At 43.6% G+C, this 20602-nt stretch overlaps 1 protein-coding gene and 1 non-coding gene across 2 annotated transcripts in view; both read right to left on the minus strand.

Moving 5' to 3' along the window:
- Window positions 1-20602, minus strand: part of DHRS7B (dehydrogenase/reductase 7B) — a 40369-nt gene that overhangs the window by 14037 nt on the left and 5730 nt on the right. The window contains exons 2-3 of the mRNA XM_075285166.1: window positions 6316-6497; window positions 1275-1390 (exon numbers count right to left, since the gene is read on the minus strand). Coding sequence (XP_075141267.1) covers window positions 1275-1390; window positions 6316-6497 — 298 coding nt within the window. The remainder of the gene's footprint in view (window positions 1-1274; window positions 1391-6315; window positions 6498-20602) is intronic.
- Window positions 232-390, minus strand: LOC142217744 (U1 spliceosomal RNA). The gene has a single exon (XR_012717398.1). It is a non-coding gene; the product is annotated as a U1 spliceosomal RNA (small nuclear RNA).

Raw genomic sequence — 20602 nt, forward strand, 5'->3', positions numbered from 1 at the left:
CATTTTGTTTTTACAATTAGGACCTGATATAGCTAATGGATTACTCGTTTAACAGGCTTTGCCCTGGTTGAAGACATATTTTCATGGTGACAAATTCCTTTCAAATATAATATTCTGCCTGCAGGTTATATTGCAGATTACAAGGAGTTGAGCAGATTGATATATAATTTGCCCTTTACACAAGTAGTACAGATGACAGGACACTATTAAAGTTAACTTTTTTTTTTTTTTTTAAGCGCGAACGCAGTCCCCCACTACCACAAATTATGCAGTCGAGTTTCCCGCATTTGGGGAAATCGCAGGGGTCAGCACACCCGGAGTGCGATGGATGAGCCTCACCCCGGGAGAGCCACCTTGGTGTTCATGGAATCTCCCCTGCCAGGTAAGTATATTAAAGTTAACTTTTGTCGCTTTCACATATTTTCATTTTGAGAAACCTATTTACTATAAATTGATTCATAGTTATGATCTAGTGGGACAAGATTTATCATTGATTGTCAATTATCGATCTGTTTTTCTATGCTTGAAATAATAATTGAGTCAATAGGGTGGTCCCATCAATGACTGACAGCCCTCCATGTACCCGTGTGCATACAGAGATGGCTGTCAATCACTGAAAGTACCATCCTCCCGATTCATTTATTATTTCTAAGCATAGCAAAGCAGATCTAGAGAGATAGATACAAACAAATGACAAATATATTTCAACCTGCTCAGCTCTTCCTGCTCTACCACATCATGCCTACCGATTATACTGCATTTTCATTTAATTCCCTTCAGATACGTAAAGTCAAAGAGGGTGCACTGTGTTTTTCTAATGACTATATGTTGTATTTATATTATATAGTTTCTAATCTAGATTATAATTAAAAAAAAAAAAAAGTTATGGTTGACCTCTGCCCTTTCCTCTCGTTTCACCATTTGATGTCTGTATGTTCCCCCGTGTCTTTTCGTCTCCCTCTTTCCTCTTTCTCTTACTCCTGTTTTGCTCTTCCCTTGCCTGTTTCAAACTTGTATGTCCAGAACAAGCTTTGTTATGATGCTCACACCATTGCCTGTATCCTGTATTGTGCACTTACCCTGTTTTCTTTTGAAAAATTTAATAAAAACTGATTACACCTAAAAAGTTATGGTTCATTTAAAAAAAAAAAAAAAAAAAAAAAAAACACAACAACTGAGCAATCAAATTGCTTTGGCCATCTGTTATGGGTGCAATGGATGGCATCTGTTTCTCTAAAAAAAAAAAAAAAAAAAAAATTCTGAATCACACAAACCTGAATGGATCCTTTTCTAATGCAACATAACTCGTTGATTAGATCCTTCAGCCCTTCTTCATTGCGGCCACAGAGTACAAGCTGAGCACCAGCTTTATAAAACACTTTTGCACATTCTGAAAAGTTAACAGAAAATATGACATTTAAAGGGACTGTCCAGCAGTAGATTATTAATGACCTATCCTTAAGATATCTTAATATTAGAATAGCAGAGGTCAGAGTCTTGACACCACTGTAATCAGCTGTTTGCAGAGGCCACAGGGTACCAGAACTAGAACAGCACTGTACATTGTGTAGGGGCCAGGAAAGCTACAGAAGCTACAGCAAGATTGCAGGAGGTTCCCTGGCAGAATAAATATGATGCATAAAATGTATACATGGGGATGTACCCTAAATGGGTTTTCCAGACTCAAAATGTTCTTTAAAATGTGTCCATGTACTTCATGGACACACTACACTCTATTTGGCCAATGGACAGAATATGAAGCACCAGAGGGAGCACACAGGACTGCTGACTATGCTAAATACATCATGTGGAAACACTGGTTTATCCATATGCTGTGTACTAGTACTTGCTTTAGTATAACCTTATAACCTTCTATACTTGCCAGTAATATACTATTGTACTGATACAGGTACAGCCATATAGTACTTTATTCCTGGCAACCCCATGGAAGTAACAGCAAAATCTAAGGTTAACACTTTAGGCCAGGGGTGCTCACACTTTTTCAGCGTGTGAGCTACTTTATTAGCTGACCAAGGCAAAAGATCTACTAGGGCGGGGCCGGGCGTGTCTGTGGGCAGGGCCGGGCCAGGCGGATCGTGACAGCAGGAGACAGCGGCGTTCTATGGCCGCCCAGGGATCCCCGCTGTCTGCTTCTTCACAGCGCAGGCTGAGCGTTATCTCTGGACACTGGCTGCTGCTGCCCCGCCTTCCAGTGTCCGGAGATGACTCTCAGTCTGCACTGTGAACAAGCAGACACCGGGGATCCCTGCATCCCGCGATCGACCCATACGTCCTTTGCGATCTACTAGTAGATCGCGATCGATGTAATGAGCACCCCTGATTTAGGCTAAGTTCACACGTGAATTACGTGTGGCTTAATTTGGTCTGGAAAAAAACACTTCCTAATTAGGAAGCAATTTTTGGAGCGGTTTTTGGTAAAAAAAAAAAAAAAAAAAAAAAAAAAACCCTTCAGAAAATGCCAGGCGATTTTTCCCTCGCGGACAGTGAATGGACCATTAAAAAAAAGCATTTCGGACCTTTCATCAGATTGGGCACAGGCAGATCTATATACTGTTGGAAAGCTGGCAGTGCACTGAATTCAGCGCACGGTCAGCTTTCCAGCAGTATATAGAACTGCCTGTGCCCAATCTGATGAAAGGTCCTCTTTAAAGAATTTATCAAGGGGTATAATGATTATTTTGACCCCACAACCACTTCTCAGATTTTATAAATATTAGATTGTGAAATTAAAAAAATTGGGTTTCATGGGGGAAGGGGAAAGGTAATCTATCATTAGAAAATGACGATTGAAGCAAAGACACATTGGAATAGACTTTAAAGGGATCCTATCATTCACTTTTTTTCTAACACGTCGGAATAGCCTTAAGAACGGCTATTCATCTCCTACCTTTCACTGTCTTCTCCAAGCCATTGCTCGTCTAAAATCCCGGTTTTTCTCGGTATGTTCTTTCGCAGCACTGGGGGCGGGTCCAGTGCTTCGAAAGAACTCTCTCCAGTGCCGCCTCCTCTTCTTCAGCAGCAAGGTCTTCACCGCGTCTTCTTCCGGTGACGGCTTGTAACTTCCAGGCCTCGGGCCTAGGGCAATCCGACTGCGCATGCTCGTGGCCACAAGAAAAATGGCCGCTTACATAGTACAGGGTGGCCATAAAATAACCTCAGGTGTTTGGAGTCATGTGCAGGCTGACCCAATGGACGGAATTGCCTGAAAATTTGTATGTGTGCTAATCAAGGCATAGGGAAACGGACGGCATGAAAAAAAATTTAATACCAAAACTCCCCCACCAGGGGATAATGTGGGGACACTTGAAGAAGCGTGTTTATCAGGGGAATGTCGAAACCCTGCCTGACCTCAAAGACCGCATCACGTTGGAAGTGCGCAGCATCTCACTAGAGATGCACATGACTCCAAATACCTGAGGTTATTTTATGGCCACCCTGTATTGTAAGTGGCCATTTTCTCGTGGCCGGCGGGCATGCGCAGTAATTGAATGATAGAATCCCTTTAAAAAGGCTATTCTACTTCTACCTCTCATTCTGTTGTGTTCGACATTTCTGTAAAAGAAGCGTTTCTTTGATATGCACATTATGCTCCCCCATGTGCTCCAAAAGCACACCAGTGTCATCAACTGCTCGCCGCCCCTTAGTGACTCCTGTTCACTCCTCCCTGCATCATCTTCTAATTTTCAGCTTTGTGTAGGCATCTAACGCTGCACTATACGTGGTTGAAATTGTGTAACAGACCACTGCAAAACGGCCGACAGAGCATGCGCAGTCGGCTCTGCCCGAACCCGCAGACCCGACTGCACATGTGTGGGACTTCAACCGTGCCCATCTACTCCTGAGACCACCACCTTCCTGTATGCGCCATTACTCTGTCACAAGGAGCTTATGGCAGTACAGCATACCCCCCATCTGGGCTATTAACCCTTGACTGACCGTTCTTATCTGCCTAAGTTTTGCAGTCTCTTTCAAGTACCTGATAGTGTGAATATTTCTACCGAATTTTCTTTTCTTGAGTCTGATGAAGGCCATAAAATACAGCCGAAACGTTGCTCTACACCTTGTTATGTGTGTTAATAAAACACTGAAATTGCAGATTATACTATTGGAGTGGGACCCTAACTTCACTACTTGATAGCACACTATCTACACTTAACTTTAATAACTTTCTTAAGGTAACCCCTAGCTCCCACTGTCTGAAAATGCTCTGACGCAACCCCACAATCTCCTTCAATGCGATTGCAGTCAATAACTAAACATCAGCATTACCGGTGATCCTAATAGGAGAAGCATATATTACATATATTATATAATAAATGTATAGAGGATCTGTTGAGCTCCTTCCCCTATTGTCCTTACTGTAATCGCCAGTATAGCCAATGCTTAGTTTATTGCCGGCAGTCACATCGAAGGAGATTGGTTAGTCACTTCAGAGTATTTTTAGAGATGGGGAGAAAGGTGATAACTTTCAGCAGCAAAACTTGAGAAGATCAGGGGAACTTCGGCCATAGAGTAACCCCCTGGCTCCCCATCTCTGAAAATGCTCTGAAGCAACTCACCAATCTCCTTCTCTGATCTCTTTTTTCAATGCGATTGCCAACAGTAACTAAACACCAGAATTACAGCTGAGCAATGGTAAAACGAGATCAGGAGCTCAGTTTACATTATTTTTAATTAATATTTAATAAAGTGTGTGTTTTAACAGTTTTTATCAAGCAGCAGATGATGATCGCCTCATAGAACTGAATGAAGCGTTGGCCACGTATGCACACCAGCACTTCATTTACACTCACCGGCCACTTTATTAGGTACACCTGTCCAACTGCTCGTTAACACTTAATTTCTAATCAGCCAATCACATGGCGGCAACTCAGTGCATTTAGGCATGTAGACATGATCAAGACAATCTCCTGCAGTTCAAACCGAGCATCAGTATGGGGAAGAAAGGTGATTTGAGTGCCTTTGAACGTGGCATGGTTGTTGGTGCCAGAAGGGCTGGTCTGAGTATTTCAGAAACTTCTGATCTACTGGGATTTTCACGCACAACCATCTCTAGGGTTTACAGAGAATGGTCCGAAAAAGAAAAAACATCCAGTGAGCGGCAGTTCTGTGGGCGGAAATGCGTTGTTGATGCCAGAGGTCAGAGGAGAATGGCCAGACTGGTTCGAGCTGATAGAAAGACAACAGTGACTCAAATAGCCACCCGTTACAACCAAGGTAGCCAGAAGAGCATCTCTGAACGCACAGTACGCGAACTTTGAGGCAGATGGGCTACAGCAGCAGAAGACCACACCGGGTGCCACTCCTTTCAGCTAAGAACAGGAAACTGAGGCTACAATTTGCACAAGCTCATTGAAATTGGACAAATGAAGATTGGAAAAACGTTGCCTGGTCTGATGAGTCTCGATTTCTGCTGCGACATTCAGATGGTAGGGTCAGAATTTGGCGTCAACAACATGAAAGCATGGATCCATCCTGCCTTGTATCAACGGTTCAGGCTGGTGGTGGTGGTGTCATGGTGTGGGGAATATTTTCTTGGCACTCTTTGCGCCCCTTGGTACCAATTGAGCATCGTTGCAACGCCAAAGCCTACCTGAGTATTGTTGCTGACCATGTCCATCCCTTTATGACCACAATGTACCCAACATCTGATGGCTACTTTCAGCAGGATAATGCGCCATGTCATAAAGCTGGAATCATCTCAGACTGGTTTCTTGAACATGACAATGAGTTCACTGTACTCCAATGGCCTCCACAGTCACCAGATCTCAATCCAATAGAGCATCTTTGGGATGTGGTGGAACGAGAGATTCGCATCATGGATGTGCAGCCGACAAATCTGCGGCAACTGTGTGATGCCATCATGTCAATATGGACCAAAATCTCTGAGGAATGCTTCCAGCACCTTGTTGAATCTATGCCACGAAGAATTGAGGCAGTTCTGAAGGCAAAAGGGGGTCCAACCCGTTACTAGCATGGTGTACCTAATAAAGTGGCCGGTGAGTGTATATGGTGTTTTCATTTCCACTGGTTAATACGGTACAAAGATAAATATTTCATTGATATGGAGCAGTCAGAATGCCTCTTTCCTGAGTGTTGGGAGTTCCAGTAATTAAACCTCCAGTAATCTGACATTAACTTCTATCCAGAGGATTGGGAATAAGTGCCATTTGTATTCAGATATAGAGATGTAAACAGCAAACATAGGTGTAGAATTGACAGTCTCTGCATTTTGTATAGTTCTGTATGAGTGTTGGCAATAAGAGTCTTTATATGCAAGTACCAATGTCTTACCTTTTCCCAATCCAGATGTAGCACCAGTAATGACGACAGCAGCATCTTGGACATAAGCACTACTACGTAGCCTCTGCAAGAGTCTGAACAGTCCGTAAATACCGATACTGCCAAATAGGAAAGGAATGATAACCCATGATGTCAAGTCCATTAGCGTACGCTTTGAGCCGGAAGTGCCCTTCCTGAAAACGTAATGTAATTTTAGTGACTAGAAATATAAAACATTCATAATTTCCCCACATTTCATAAATTTGTTTATTTTCTAGAGAATCAAATCTATTTAAGCTGGTGCTACATGGCTACAAAACAATTCAATGATTGCCTAAGGTATCACATTGTGATGTTTGACATTGTGCAATACAGATTTTGGTCACCAGTCACATGCGCCATTTTGGGATACATAATGTTTTGATTAGTATTAACGGTTTTTTTGGGGGGAGGGTCCATGTGAAAAAAACTACAATGCCATCAGAATTTTTTGCGTTTTGTTTTTACGACGTTCACTCTGCATCAAAAATAACATGGCAACTTTATCTGATGTGTCATTATGATATCGGAGAAAACATTTATTTTGGGCTTATTAGGTCTTATTGCTTTTACTTTTGAAAAGTGAACGATTTTTCTGGGGATACTAAATTCTATAACTTTTTTCTGTATTGTTTACAGAGATATGTCCGGGCTCATTATCTGAAGGGCAAGTTGTACTTTTTATTGGTACCAAGGTTTGGAATGTATGACTTACAAGAAGTCAGGAGGCCGAGCAAAAAATAGAGTCAGAAAGCATCAGTCTAGACTGTTGGGGACATTAAAGGGTCCTCATAAGAGTATGTTGCAGAGTTCCAAATTAGATAATTAACAGGCCTAGATGGACTGCAGCCATTTTCTTTAAAAATTAGATAATTTCTTCAAAGAAATCTCAATCTATTGAAACTAGCACAGCTCAAGGTCTTGAATAGTGGCTAGAAAAGGTACTGCAAGTCCAGTTTCATTCTAGTGTAGGATTTTCATTTTCATTTCAAAAACATTGCCACGCCTGTCTACAGACTGTGTATGATATTGTAGCTCAACTATGTACTCTTCAATGTGACTTAGCTGCAATACCAAGCTCATAAATAGAAAAAGATGAGTGGGCACCACCTAATAAAATATATGATGTATATTGATTATTTTTTGTCATTTTGTTCTTGTTTTATGGGCCATTTCTATTTATAGCTACAGTCCTATGAAAAAGTTTGGTCACCCCTATTAATCTTCATCATTTTTAGTTCTAAATATTTTGGTGTTTGCAGCAGCCATTTCAGTTTGATATATCTAATAACTGATGGACACAGTAATATTTCAGGATTGAAATGAGGTTTATTGTACTAACAGAAAATGTGCAATATGCATTAAACCAAAATTTGACCGGTGCAAAAGTATGGGCACCTCAACAGAAAAGTGACATTAATATTTAGTAGATCCTCCTTTTGCAAAGATAACAGCCTCTAGTCGCTTCCTGTAGCTTTTAATCAGTTCCTGGATCCTGGATAAAGGTATTTTGGACAAACAATTCAAGTTCAGTTAAGTTAGATGGTCGCCGAGCATGGACAGCCCGCTTCAAATCATCCCACAGATGTTCAATGATATTCAGGTCTGGGGACTGGGATGGCCATTCCAGAACATTGTAATTGTTCCTCTGCATGAATGCCTGAGGATTTGGAGCGGTGTTTTGGATCATTGTCTTGCTGAAATATCCATCCCCGGCGTAACTTCAACTTCGTCACTGATTCTTGAACATTATTCTCAAGAATCTGCTGATACTGAGTGGAATCCATGCGACTCTCAACTTTAACAAGATTCCCGATGCCGGCATTGGCCACACAGCCCCAAAGCATGATGGAACCTCCACCAAATTTTACAGTGGGTAGCATGTGTTTTTCTTGGAATGCTGTTTCTTTTTGGACGCCATGCATAACGCCTTTTTTTTATAACCAAACAACTCAATTTTTGTTTCCAAAATGAAGCTGCCTTGTCCAAATGTGCTTTTTCATACCTCAGGCAACTCTATTTGTGGCGTACGTGCAGAAACGGCTTCTTTCTCATCACTCTCCCATACAGCTTCTATTTGTGCAAAGTGCACTGTATTGCTGACCGATGCACAGTGACACCATCTGCAGCAAGATGATGCTGCAGCTCTTTGGAGGTGGTCTGTGGATTGTCCTTGACTGTTCTCACCATTCTTCTTCTCTGCCTTTCTGATATTTTTCTTGGCCTGCCACTTCTGGGCTTAACAAGAACTGTCCCTGTGGTCTTCCATTTCCTTACTATGTTCCTCACAGTGGAAACTGACAGGTTAAATCTCTGAGACAACTTTTTGTATCCTTCCCCTGAACAACTATGTTGAACAATCTTTGTTTTCAGATCATTTGAGAGTTGTTTTGAGTAGCCCATGATGCCACTCTTCAGAGGAGATTCAAATAGGAGATCAACTTGCAATTGGCCACCTTAAATACCTTTTCTTATGATTGGATACATCTGGCTATGAAGTTCAAAGCTCACTGAGGTTACAAAACCAATTTTGTGCTTCAGTAAGTCAGTAAAAAGTAGTTAGGGGAATTCAAATCAATAAAATGATAAGGGTGCCCATACTTTTGCACCGGTCAAATTTTGGTTTAATGCATATTGCACATTTTCTGTTAGTATAATAAACCTCATTTCAATCCTGAAATATTACTGTGTCCATCAGTTATTAGATATATCAAACTGAAATGGCTGTTGCAAACACCAAAATATTTAGAACAAAAAATGATTAAGATTAATAGGGGTGCCCAAACTTTTTCATAGGACTGTATGTACTTTTGCACTTTAAACCACGCAGATACATGCACATGTATTGCACATTGGCACATATGGTCAGTTGTCATAATTTTTCAGGCTGATACTTACTGGTTATATAGGATTTTTATCTATTATACTCAGCTCATATTCGTGGATGTGATACTTCTTTATAAACCACTAGTTTGATCCATTGTGTTTTTAATTGATTTTAACTTTGATTATGCCAATAAAATATGATTTATTTATTTTTTTACCATCTCAATTTACACTTAGGGTATGTTCACATGGAGTTTCTAGAAGGCAGATTTTGATGTGGAATCTGCCTCAAAATCCGCCTGAAAAAAGTCTCCCATTGACTTCAATTAGCTAGTAGCGGAAAAAAGAAGCGACATGTCCTATCTTGCTATGGATTCTGCGAGCTGAGTCAGCCGCAGCGTTCCGCGACTTGAGACATTGTTTAGGCCCAACTTTTCCATTGTGTGAACGAGCCCTTACGTTGACAAAGGCTTAAAACACTGAAAAATAAAAACAATAATAATAATAATGGTACGTTCACAAGGGTGTGAGTCCCACGCTGCGCCTGTCTCAGCCGCCGAATGAAAGGGCATGTCACTTCTTTTTCTCGCTAGCGGAATGGTTCATGGAGGAGATAAGAACCATGTTCGGCACCCTGTGCAACACACTGATCCAGACTGGGATCCACAACATGGTCACCAGTCAAGAACCCAGCCCGTCCTCTGCAGGACAGCTCATTACAAAGTATACCCACCAAAGATGACACCACTGACTATCAGTAGCTGGAATATCCAAGGGCTGAACGCCTCAGCCTTTGGATCCAAACCAAACGATCCAGACTTTATAGACAGAATAAAAAATATCGACATCCAAATCCTCCTAGAGACATGGACCCGGGCAGAAGATGAATCCCTAACACCCATGGGTTACAATGAATTCTCTGTCACTGCCCAGAAAAGCAAGACCACCAAACTAGGCCGCCACTCAGGAGGCATACTAATATGGTTCAAGGAGGAGCTTAAAGAACATGTGAAAGCCATTAAACGCGGTGACAACCACATGTGGATAAAAATAAGCAACTCCATCCTCAACGGCCAACACGACATCTATCTCTGTGCAGTATACATCCCCCCATCAGAGTTCCCCTACCACAACCCAGACATCTATGAGGTCCTACAAAGGGAATCTGCCCAGTTCCAGTCCCAAGGCAGAGTGCTGATCTGCGGCGACCTAAACGCTAGGACTGGCACAGAGAAAGACTTCCTGTCCTCTGATTGAAACCAGCACATCCCGGTAGGCGAGGTCCACCACCTGGAGACTGCACAGAGAAGAAGAAATAGCTATGACATAGTCGTCAACAAGAGCGGGAGACAGATGCTGAACCTGTGCCGGAGTCTGGGACTGTACATAATGAACGGGCGTACCAGAGGGGACTCTCAGGGACACTTCACACTAAACTCCCACGTTGGCAACAGCGTGGTGGACTATGTCATCACAGACGCAGACCCAGAAGACATACATGCTCTCATAGTCACCCCTGAGACACACCTGTCAGACCACAATCAGATCCTGCTGTACATGAGATCCATTGACAAGCCCCTCACACAGCAGCCCCACCAGATTGGTCTCTACAACCTGCCACCATCCTTTAAATGGGCCAGTCACCGAGCCACCGAATACACTAATGTGGCTAACCAACCCGAAATCAAGGAACTGCTCACAAACTTCTATATGAGTTCCCTCCAGCCAGACCAACAAGGGGTCACCCGAGTAGTGAAGGACTTCAATAACATCACGTACACCACAGCAGAACTAGCAGGCCTGAAACAGACAAAGCCCAAGAGACCGACTAACAAACAGTCTCACAAATGGTTTGACAGCAACTGCAAGGCTCTACGCCGTTCTCTAAGGGCAGCCTCCAACCAGAAACACAGAGACCCCAACAACAGAGAGGCGAGGGAAGTAATCTATGCAAGCAATACAAAGGCACCCTCAGAGAGAAGAAACAGAGGTACCTCTCCCACAAAATAGAGCAACTAGAGGACTCCCTCCAGGACAGCTCATTCTGGGAGACCTGGCACCATATGGGCACAAAGCCAAAGAAAAACTCCCTCCACATCCAAAATGGCAATATCTGGCTCAACTACTTCAGAGGTCTCTACAAAAACATCCCAGAAGAAGACCTAACCCCAGAAAAGCAACAGATAACCACCAAACTGAGGGATATGGAGAAAGTCATCAAAGACTTCCAGGACCCCCTGGACTCGCCAATCACCATAAAAGACATACAGGAAAGAATTGCCTTGCTGAAAGGCAAAAAGGCCAGCGGCCCTCACGGCATCCTACCAGAGATGATCAAATACAGCCCTCCAGCAATACACGCGGCACTGGCAAAGCTATTCACCCTCGTGCTCAATGCTGGACACTTCCCCCAAGACTGGAACAAAGGCCTCATAACCCCCATCTACAAGAATGGAGACCAATACGACCCCAACAACTACAGAGGGATCTGTGTCAGCAGCTCGCTGGGGAAACTGTTCAACAGTATCATCAATGACAGAATCCTCACCTTCCTCACACAACAAGGGGTCCTCAGCAAGAGCCAAGCAGGGTTCATGCCAAACCACCGCACCACAGACCATATCTACAACCTGCACAGCCTCATCAAGACGCACGTCCACAACACCAGAAGAGGCAAGATATTCGCCTGCTTCGTGGACTTTAAGAAGGCGTTTGATTCAGTATGGCATGCAGGCCTGCTCCTGAAACTCCTAGAGAGTGGAATAGCAGGAAGAACGTACGACGTCATCAAGAGCTCCTGCACCGGAAACCAGTGCAGTGTGAAGGTGAATGGAAAAAGGACAGCATACTTCCAACAGGCCCGAGGGTTCAGACAAGGCTGTAGCCTGAGCCCAACGCTCTTCAACATTTACATCAATGAACTGGCTACAGCCCTGGAGGCCTTACCAACCTCAGGCCTCATCCTTAACAATCGGGAGGTGAAGTTCCTGCTATACACCGATGACCTCCTACTCCTGTCCCCCACCGAGAAAGATCTCCAAGAAAGCCTGTCAGTGCTGGAAAAATTCAGCACCACATGGGCCCTACCCATCAACCAGAAGAAGACCAAAGTCCTGGTATTTCAGAAGAAGGGCCACAATAAAGCCTCCACCACCCCATAATTCACACTGAACGGCTCCACACTGGAGAAAACCAACAGCTACACCTACCTGGGGCTGGAGCTCAGCCAATCAGGAAGCTTCAAAGCAGCAATAGAAACCCTGAAAGGAAAAGCCTGCAGAGCTTTCTACGCCATCAGAAGACAACTGTACCACCTCAAACCACCGGTGAGGGTCTGGCTGAAGATATTTGACGCAGTCATTGCTCCGATCCTTCTCTATGGCAGTGAGGTTTGGTGCCCAGCCACCTACCCAGACCAGTCAAAGTGGGATTCCAGCCCAACAGAGACGTTCCACCTGGAGTTCTGCAAATACCTCCTCCATGTCCACCGCAGCACCTCCAACATGGCCTGCAGGGCAGAGCTAGGCAGACTCCCCCTATGGCTCACCATGCAGAAGAGGGCGCTATCATTCTGGACTCACATACAGGGCAGCAGTCCTGGCTCTTACCACCACCAAGCCTGGCTGAGCCACAGAGCCCCAAGAAAAACTGATACCCCCCCAACCAAGCATCAGCCATCTGCCAAGCCAAAACCCCCAACATGCCCTGAACAAGGCTCAAATAAAAGGAGTCATTGATAGAGACAAAGAGCGGTACATCGGAGAATGGAGAAGCGCAATAAATAACTCCAAGAAACTCACTGTGTACCAGTCACTGCAAAGGGACTACACCATGGCCACCTACCTGGAGAGAATACGCCACCCCAAACACAGACAGACCCTGAGCCGGTACAGACTGAGCGCCCACAACCTGGAGATGGAGACGGGGCGACACAGGCAGACGTACAAACCACGGGAGAACAGACTGTGCCAGCACTGTGACCAGGGGGTCCTAGAAGACGAGACCCACTTCCTGCTACACTGCACCAAATACTCAGCAATGAGGGCCGTCTACTTCCAAAGACTCTCTGCCCACATCCCAGATTTCATATCTGCAGACGAGAAGAGGAAACTCTACATCCTACTGGGAGAAGAAGAGGACACTGTGGAGATCGCTGCTCAATATGTGTTCAGCTGTCACCAAACCAGAGGAAGATGAGACTCCACAGACTGTTATACCCCAAACCATCCGCCCCGCCCCACCCCACCTCCCCATATAGCGGTCACCAACTATGAGGAAGATGAGACTGTTATACCCCAAATCAGCCCCCCACCCCCTACTCTCCCCCTCGACTCCAACTACCCCCCCCCCCCACCACACACACTTTACTAGCTTTGGTAATGCCAAATATCCACGTGCCAATAAAGCCTATTTGATTTGATAGGAAATGACTGAAGGTGGTTCGAGGAGGGATCTATTTAAATGGTGTCATTTCCTGTCCCTGAGGGCAGGGATACCTCCAGATTACTGCTGTTGTGGAAGTCTGGGGGGAAAAAAAATGCATTTACAGAAAATTCTCCATGTCTCAGTCCCATAATACTTCTGGAAGACATTGCTATTCAGATGGCTGACTGCAGTCTCATTTGCCGTTTTCTGAACAGTAGTGGTGCTTTGCATAGTAAATGTCATAATAGATTTGGCCAATTTTAAATACCACATTAATACAATGAAAAGAACCCAAAACTATTCTATGATGAAAGCTGCTTGACTACCTTAGTCCCCATTCACTTTGGCTGCTGCACAATAATTGAGAGTCCTAAAGAAGTGCCTTATTTCTCTGTTCTTATGAAGATACAAAGGAAAAAGGAACATAAATAGTCTGCATGACACCAAGACATGAAATAACTGCACCGATGAGGTCTATTTTTACCCATATTCCACTACCTCATCCAGCTTCATTTCTTTTTAATCCAGGCACAGTGCTTCAAAGTCAAGTCTTGGAAGCGGAGGACATTACATGTTCATGATTCAACTCTCACATTCACATTGCACTGGGCTGATCTACACGATACGTGAGCATACAACTGGCAGCGGGTTTTACAGGTGAAACAGCAGCCTTACGTTTTGGCAAGTTAGTGGCGACCTACAGCAAAAAACAGCCAGATAAACCCAAATAATCTAAATTTATCAAGAGAAATTCAACTTTTAATAAACTAGGTCCAGTTCTAGCCAACTACGGGATTATAAATAAATGTGGGCCAATATTCTGCCTATGAATTTGCTCTTTGCTTCTGTGTGCAACATTTTGGGTTGTGTTTTGTTGAGGTCTATACAATTTGTATTAGCAAGTCATTAAAACGTATCAGCTTCTTAAATTGTACCGCCAAGAAAAAAAAAAGGCAAAAATAAGAAAAATTTTAACGTATCTTGTTTAACAAATATGTTGCCTCATCCATTTATCAAGCAGAGATACTTTTTACATATTAGTGTATGGAGAAGGGAGGGATAGAAGGTGGCTACTGGAAAACACATAACTGTTGCCACTATTCTGTCATTGAGGGGAAGCTCACTTAATCCTATTAATATTATAAATGTGAAAGTTTGTGAGTTTGGATGTTTGTGGGTTTGTGTGTTCGGATGTTTGTTAGTCAATCACGCAAAACCCACTTGACCGATTTGGCTGAAATTTTCCACAAACATAGTCCCTACACTCGATTGCGCAATAGGCTACTTTTCGTCACAATAGCGCACATACGTTTTTCCCAGGACCCTTTGGATGTTCGGATGTTTGGCGGTCAATCACGCAAAAAACGCTCCACCGATTTGGCTGAAATTTTCCACAAACATAGTCCCTACACTCGATTGCGCAATAGGCTACTTTTCGTCACAATAGCGCACATACGTTTTTCCCAGGACCCTTTGGATGTTCGGATCTTTGGCGGTCAATCACGCAAAAACCGCTCCACCGATTTGGCTGAAATTTTCCACAAGCATAGTCCCTACACTCAATTGCGCAATAGGCTACTTTTCGTCACAATAGCGCACATACGTTTTTCCCAGGACCCCCACAAAACCCAAACTCACATCACTATCTCTGCAATCTCACACACTTTGGACCATAGCAAGCCACAAAATTCATATTACCCCCTACAGCAGAGGTCAGCAACCCCTGGCACACATGCCAAGAGTGGCACTCCTGCCATATTTCACTGGCATGCCAGCAGCACAGGACCTGCAAGAGTTAAATAAAGTCTCTGCTAGAGCTGAGGCATAAGGACACTCCCCTTTGCGAGATGTGCAGGAAACCCAGGGGGTGGAGCTTAGTCGCTCAAGTCTCTGCCTGCTATAGTGATAGCTCCTGCCGAAGCTGCTAGCAAACTGAAAGTAAGAAACACACAGCTCCCTTCCTTTACTTCCTATTCTCATTAATGTCAGGCATGGGGTTATTAGTTTAGTGTTAGTAACTCCATGTACCTCACATTAATAGGAATAAACCCCATCATGTCCCTCATATTAACCCCTGTGTGCCCCATATAAAGGTTACTAATATGTGAGACATATGGAGGTACTAATAAAAGACCTCAGTAATGAAGATACTTAATTATTACCTCCAAGTCTCTCACATATCAGTAACTAGAGATGAGCGAGTACTGTGGGGATCAGCCGATCCGAACAGCACGCTCCATAGAAATGAATGGATGCACCTGGTACTTCCGCTTGGACGTAGCCAGCGCGCTTAACCCCCCGCGTGCCGGCTACGTCCATTCATTTCTATGCGAGCGTGCTGTTCGGATCGGCTGATCCCAACAGTACTCGCTCATCTCTATCAGTAACTCTTACACTGGGGTTAATGTGAGGGACATGATGGGGTTAATTGCTATTAATAAGAGGCACATGGAGTTACTAAACTGTCATGCACAGGGCCAGACTTTATGTTGCTTACTCAAGAGTATCCTGTGCCCAAAACTTACATGTACTGGCGGAAAATAACAAATCATACAATGTCGTATATCGAAGTATATTAACCTGAAATACCTCTGTCCCAAAGTCACTATGTACAGTTTATACCAACACCGTATAGCGGCTGAAATACAAATTACATTCAACACAAAAGTCTCATGTGCTCTCAGAATTACAGCAACAACAAGATACACAGTTACATTTTATATCCCATACCTTATACACAGTACGAAAACCTTACCCGCGCCTGTATATACCCACTTCTACAATCACCGCAGACGAAGTCGCGGGTACCAGCTAGTATGGCAATAAATACGCCAATACGAAGAGGCAATAAATCAATTAACATCCCCCTCCCATCTCATATCCCACCTCCTATAAAGCAGGATAGGATAGGTTCTATGTAAACACACAGCCTGAAGCGGAAAAGGAGAGCAGACAAATAAGTAGAGAAGGAAACAGATTTCAATAAAGAGATAAATTACAAATAGAGATGAGCGAGTAGTATTCGATCGAATACCTTGCTCCCATAGGAATGCGTGTAAGCGGCCGACCACCAAGGGGTTAAGCGCGTCGAATATTCGATGCGCTTAACCCCTTGGTGTTCGGCCGCTTACACACATTCCTATGGAGCGAGGTATTCGATCGAATACTACTCTAATTACAAAGCTTATTATATTCAATATTCTATGATATTTATTATATAGTGTAAGCAGAAAGAAGTTTCTGTGAAAAGCACAGTAGGAAAAAACGCACTGCGGCATGGTTTTTCCCACATTGCTTTTTTGCTGTAGCCCGCTACGTGTGGACCTAGCCTAAATCGAACTCTGATATTTTGTTCATCCTTTTATCCAAAAAACAAACTGATCATAAGTTAGGCTTTGAAGTACAGTACATGTCCATTGCGGGCACTATTGTTTGGACCACAAGGCGGGTCACTATTTTTAGTTTGTAATATTTACATGGCAGGAAAATAGCTGCACTACAGTGGAACAAAAGGAGCTGTGGAGTTGGTAGGTCGAACCGGCAACTCGATGTCATCTGTTTTTTCCTAGTTCAGCCAAGATTCCTTCACAAAACAGTCATGGTAAGACAGAAGTGGTGAAGATCTTCTAATTCATGAAAAAAGCTTGTGAGTGAATTCCTATTAAAATATGATGTATGTAATGAATTATATAATATTAAAAATCATTTGACTATCTTTGGAGATATTGATTCTTCACTAAACACACATAGGAATAGCTTTTAGAAAGGCTATTCTAGCCCTACCTCTGTTTTTGTCCTGCTCGTCACCACTTTTGAAATAAATAGTTTTTTTCCCCATATATGTTAATGAAACTCAGGGAGAACAGGGGGCAGAGTATCTGCTGTAGACTTGGCCTGAACCCAAAGTGGCATGGGATTTGGATCCAACTGAAGAGAGCGTCAGGTGCTTACGTAGCGAAAATAGTGACCTGGACAGTTCATCTGCATAAAAGGAGCATGATTCAACAGCTAAGGGGGCTGTATTGAAGGTGGTATTCAGAGGTATGACAATGCTGTGCTTGGAGCAAAGGGGCACGCCTCCTGTACTCCCTGAGCTTCATTAACACCTATGGAAAAACCAATTTATTTCAACAGCAGCGGTGAGCAGGACAAAAACCGAGGTAGGGCTTTCTAAAGGCTATTCCTACGTGTGTTTAGTGAAAAATCAATATCACCAATGACAGACTCCTTTTAATATAATTGGCTTCAAAATAAAGTCAGTAAATTTTTCCCCAACTCCATCTCCACAGCTCTGCAAAAATCATGCATGAAGACAATGGTGCACGCATGACAAGGTCCAAGCGCTCCCATTTCAGATACATGCCCATGTGATATATTCCAACACCTATAACACTCATTAAACACAACTGCTGTTACTTATGTTACTTTCCACTGTGGTCTACAATACCATACATGTTCTACTGTACTATGTGCCAAGGCCAAAAATGTCACTTGCTCTTGAACGTCCTACAAATCCCCCTGAGAAGAAGCAAATTGCACATTGGTGTTGGAGATACCAGACGCTTTCATACATGTAGATCCGGCATTCTGGAATAGCACTCAGTCATAAGAAGATAAGGCTTATTAAATTAAGAAACTCTATAAATAAAATACAAGGAACAATGAAATGTGACATAAAAGACTCACTGGCTATCTCCTCTGCAGCTCAGCCCAGCACTCCCGCAGCTTGTGTTCACATAATGTCACAGACATAGAACCTTCATGTGACATTACAAGAATAGAAGCTGGGAAAGCCAGGATACGATGCAGGGCTTCTACTGCTATGTGGTCTACAGAGCTCAACAATGAGCACCCACAGCAACAATCACAGGCAAGTGTCAGCAGTTGTTCTTTTTTTTAAATTCAAAACAGTTAGTAAAATATGTCAAATAATCATGGCCACAGATAGCAGAGCAGTAATCAGGAGCTTTTAGGTTTATGAGAGTGTTTTAGTGTTTTCTTGACATTATTTGTGCAGGAAAGAGTACTCGTATATAATCAAGTAGAAGCCAAGGCCCCAAATTTTACCACAAAGAACTGGGAAAACTTATTGACTCAAGTACAGTATAAGGCGAGGGGGTAAAATACAGCAGCTACTGGAAAATTTCTAAAATTAAAATGGCCGGAGTTTTTAAGTTCAGTAGATGCTGGGTACTGGGGAGGGGGTGCTTTGGTTGTCTGTCTGCCCCTTCCCTGAGCTTGAGGACTGGGTTTTTTTCCCCCCACACTTGGAATTCAGCCTGGCTGAATATAGGGTATCTGCAGTGCTCCTATTAACCCCTTCCCGACAGAATAGGAGATATACCCTATATTCATGGCTTACTATTAATTTCAAACTACAGAAGTGTACTTACGGTACTTCTTCTAGCAGGCCAGGAACACAGACACACGTCGGGTGCGGGCCATGAGCTTACGTGGCCACGTCACCCGGTGTATGATGAGTGGTGGGCGGGGTCTGGAGAGCAAGGGAGCGGAGGTCCGCTGCTGACTGTGTGCAGCCACTGGAGCAACACTACTGCCGATAGGCAAGTGGTGAAGCAGTGCTGTTGTCGATAGAGGAGTGGTGAAGCAGCGCTGTCTCCAGGCCCCCCCCCCCCCCCGAGATGTTTCCGGAGGAGGGGGGAGTAAGGTGAGAGGAGTTAGTGAGGAAGTTACATAGCAGGAAGCAAAAGCATGTAAACAAAAGTAGGAGATACCAGGAGCTCCCAGAGACACCCCGAAAGCACTCAAAACATGCTAAAAGATATATGGGTGCATTTATTAACCCAGTAATAGCACTAACAGACACTGATTAAAAAAAACAAAAAAAAAAAAAAAAAAACTTTTTGCTCAGAAAACCCCTTTCAGTAGTGACATCATCTAAGCTCTGTAGTGGATGCAAAGATGGAGGTTAAATGGTATTAGTTATATAGGTGTTATCTTCTATTGTGATATTGTCTGTTTTTTTTTCTGTAAAGTACCGTATTTTTCGGACTATAAGACGCACTTTTTTTCCCCAAAAATTTCGGAGGAAAATGAGGGTGCGTCTTATAGTCCGAATGTGGGGGAAGGAGCGGATTTACAGCATGGCTGCGCTACTGCCACCGCTGGTTTTCTTCAGCGGCAGGAGCGTGACAATACTGCAAGTCCCGGCAGCTAAAACACTCCCCGGCATCCGCTAGTCTATTACAACAGATGCCGGGGACTGTCTTAGCTGCCGGGGCCTGCAGATTGTCACGCTCCTGCCGCTGAAGAAAACCAGCGGTGGCAGTAGCGCGACCATGCTGCAAATCCGCTCCTCCTCCGCAGGTCCTGGCAGTTTAAAGTTAGCCCCGGGGCCGGTCCCCACCGGCCCCATACCTTTAGCGATGCAGGCCGGCTCCTGCACGGCGAGGCCGCAGGAGCCGACCTGTTCCGATGACAGCCGGGAGCCTAATGAAGGCTCCCAGGCCTCTCATAGATATATATTACTATTGCGGTTGGTCTATGACACTCCGCGATAGTAATGTATAGAATCTCCCATAGACGGCAATACACTTGTATTGCCGTCTATGGGACTTGCAATCAAATGATTGCAGGTTCAAGCCCCCTAGGCGGGGGATAATAAAATAGTAAGATTAAAAAAAAAAAAAAAAACACTTAAAAAAAAATATAATAAAAAATAAAATAAATAAAAGTTCACCTCCTTTCCCTAGAATACATATAAAAGTATAACATTACTGTGAAACATATACATTAGGTATCCCTGTGTCTGAAAATGCCCGGTCTACTAATATTTTTATGTACAGTGAACGTCAAAATCAAAAGTGCTAAACCACTGGGTTTTTCTCACCGTTTTGCCTCTGATTTAAATAAAAGGTGATCTAAGCAATAAACATATCCCAAAATGGTATAACTAAAAAGTACACCTGGCCCCACAAAAAAACGCCCTATACATCCCCGTACAGCTGCAGGGTCACCTGTCAATGTGGCCTTTCAGCTGTTCCAAAAC

This window comes from Leptodactylus fuscus, chromosome 8 (assembly GCF_031893055.1).
Source record: "Leptodactylus fuscus isolate aLepFus1 chromosome 8, aLepFus1.hap2, whole genome shotgun sequence".
Lineage (NCBI taxonomy): Eukaryota > Metazoa > Chordata > Amphibia > Anura > Leptodactylidae > Leptodactylus > Leptodactylus fuscus.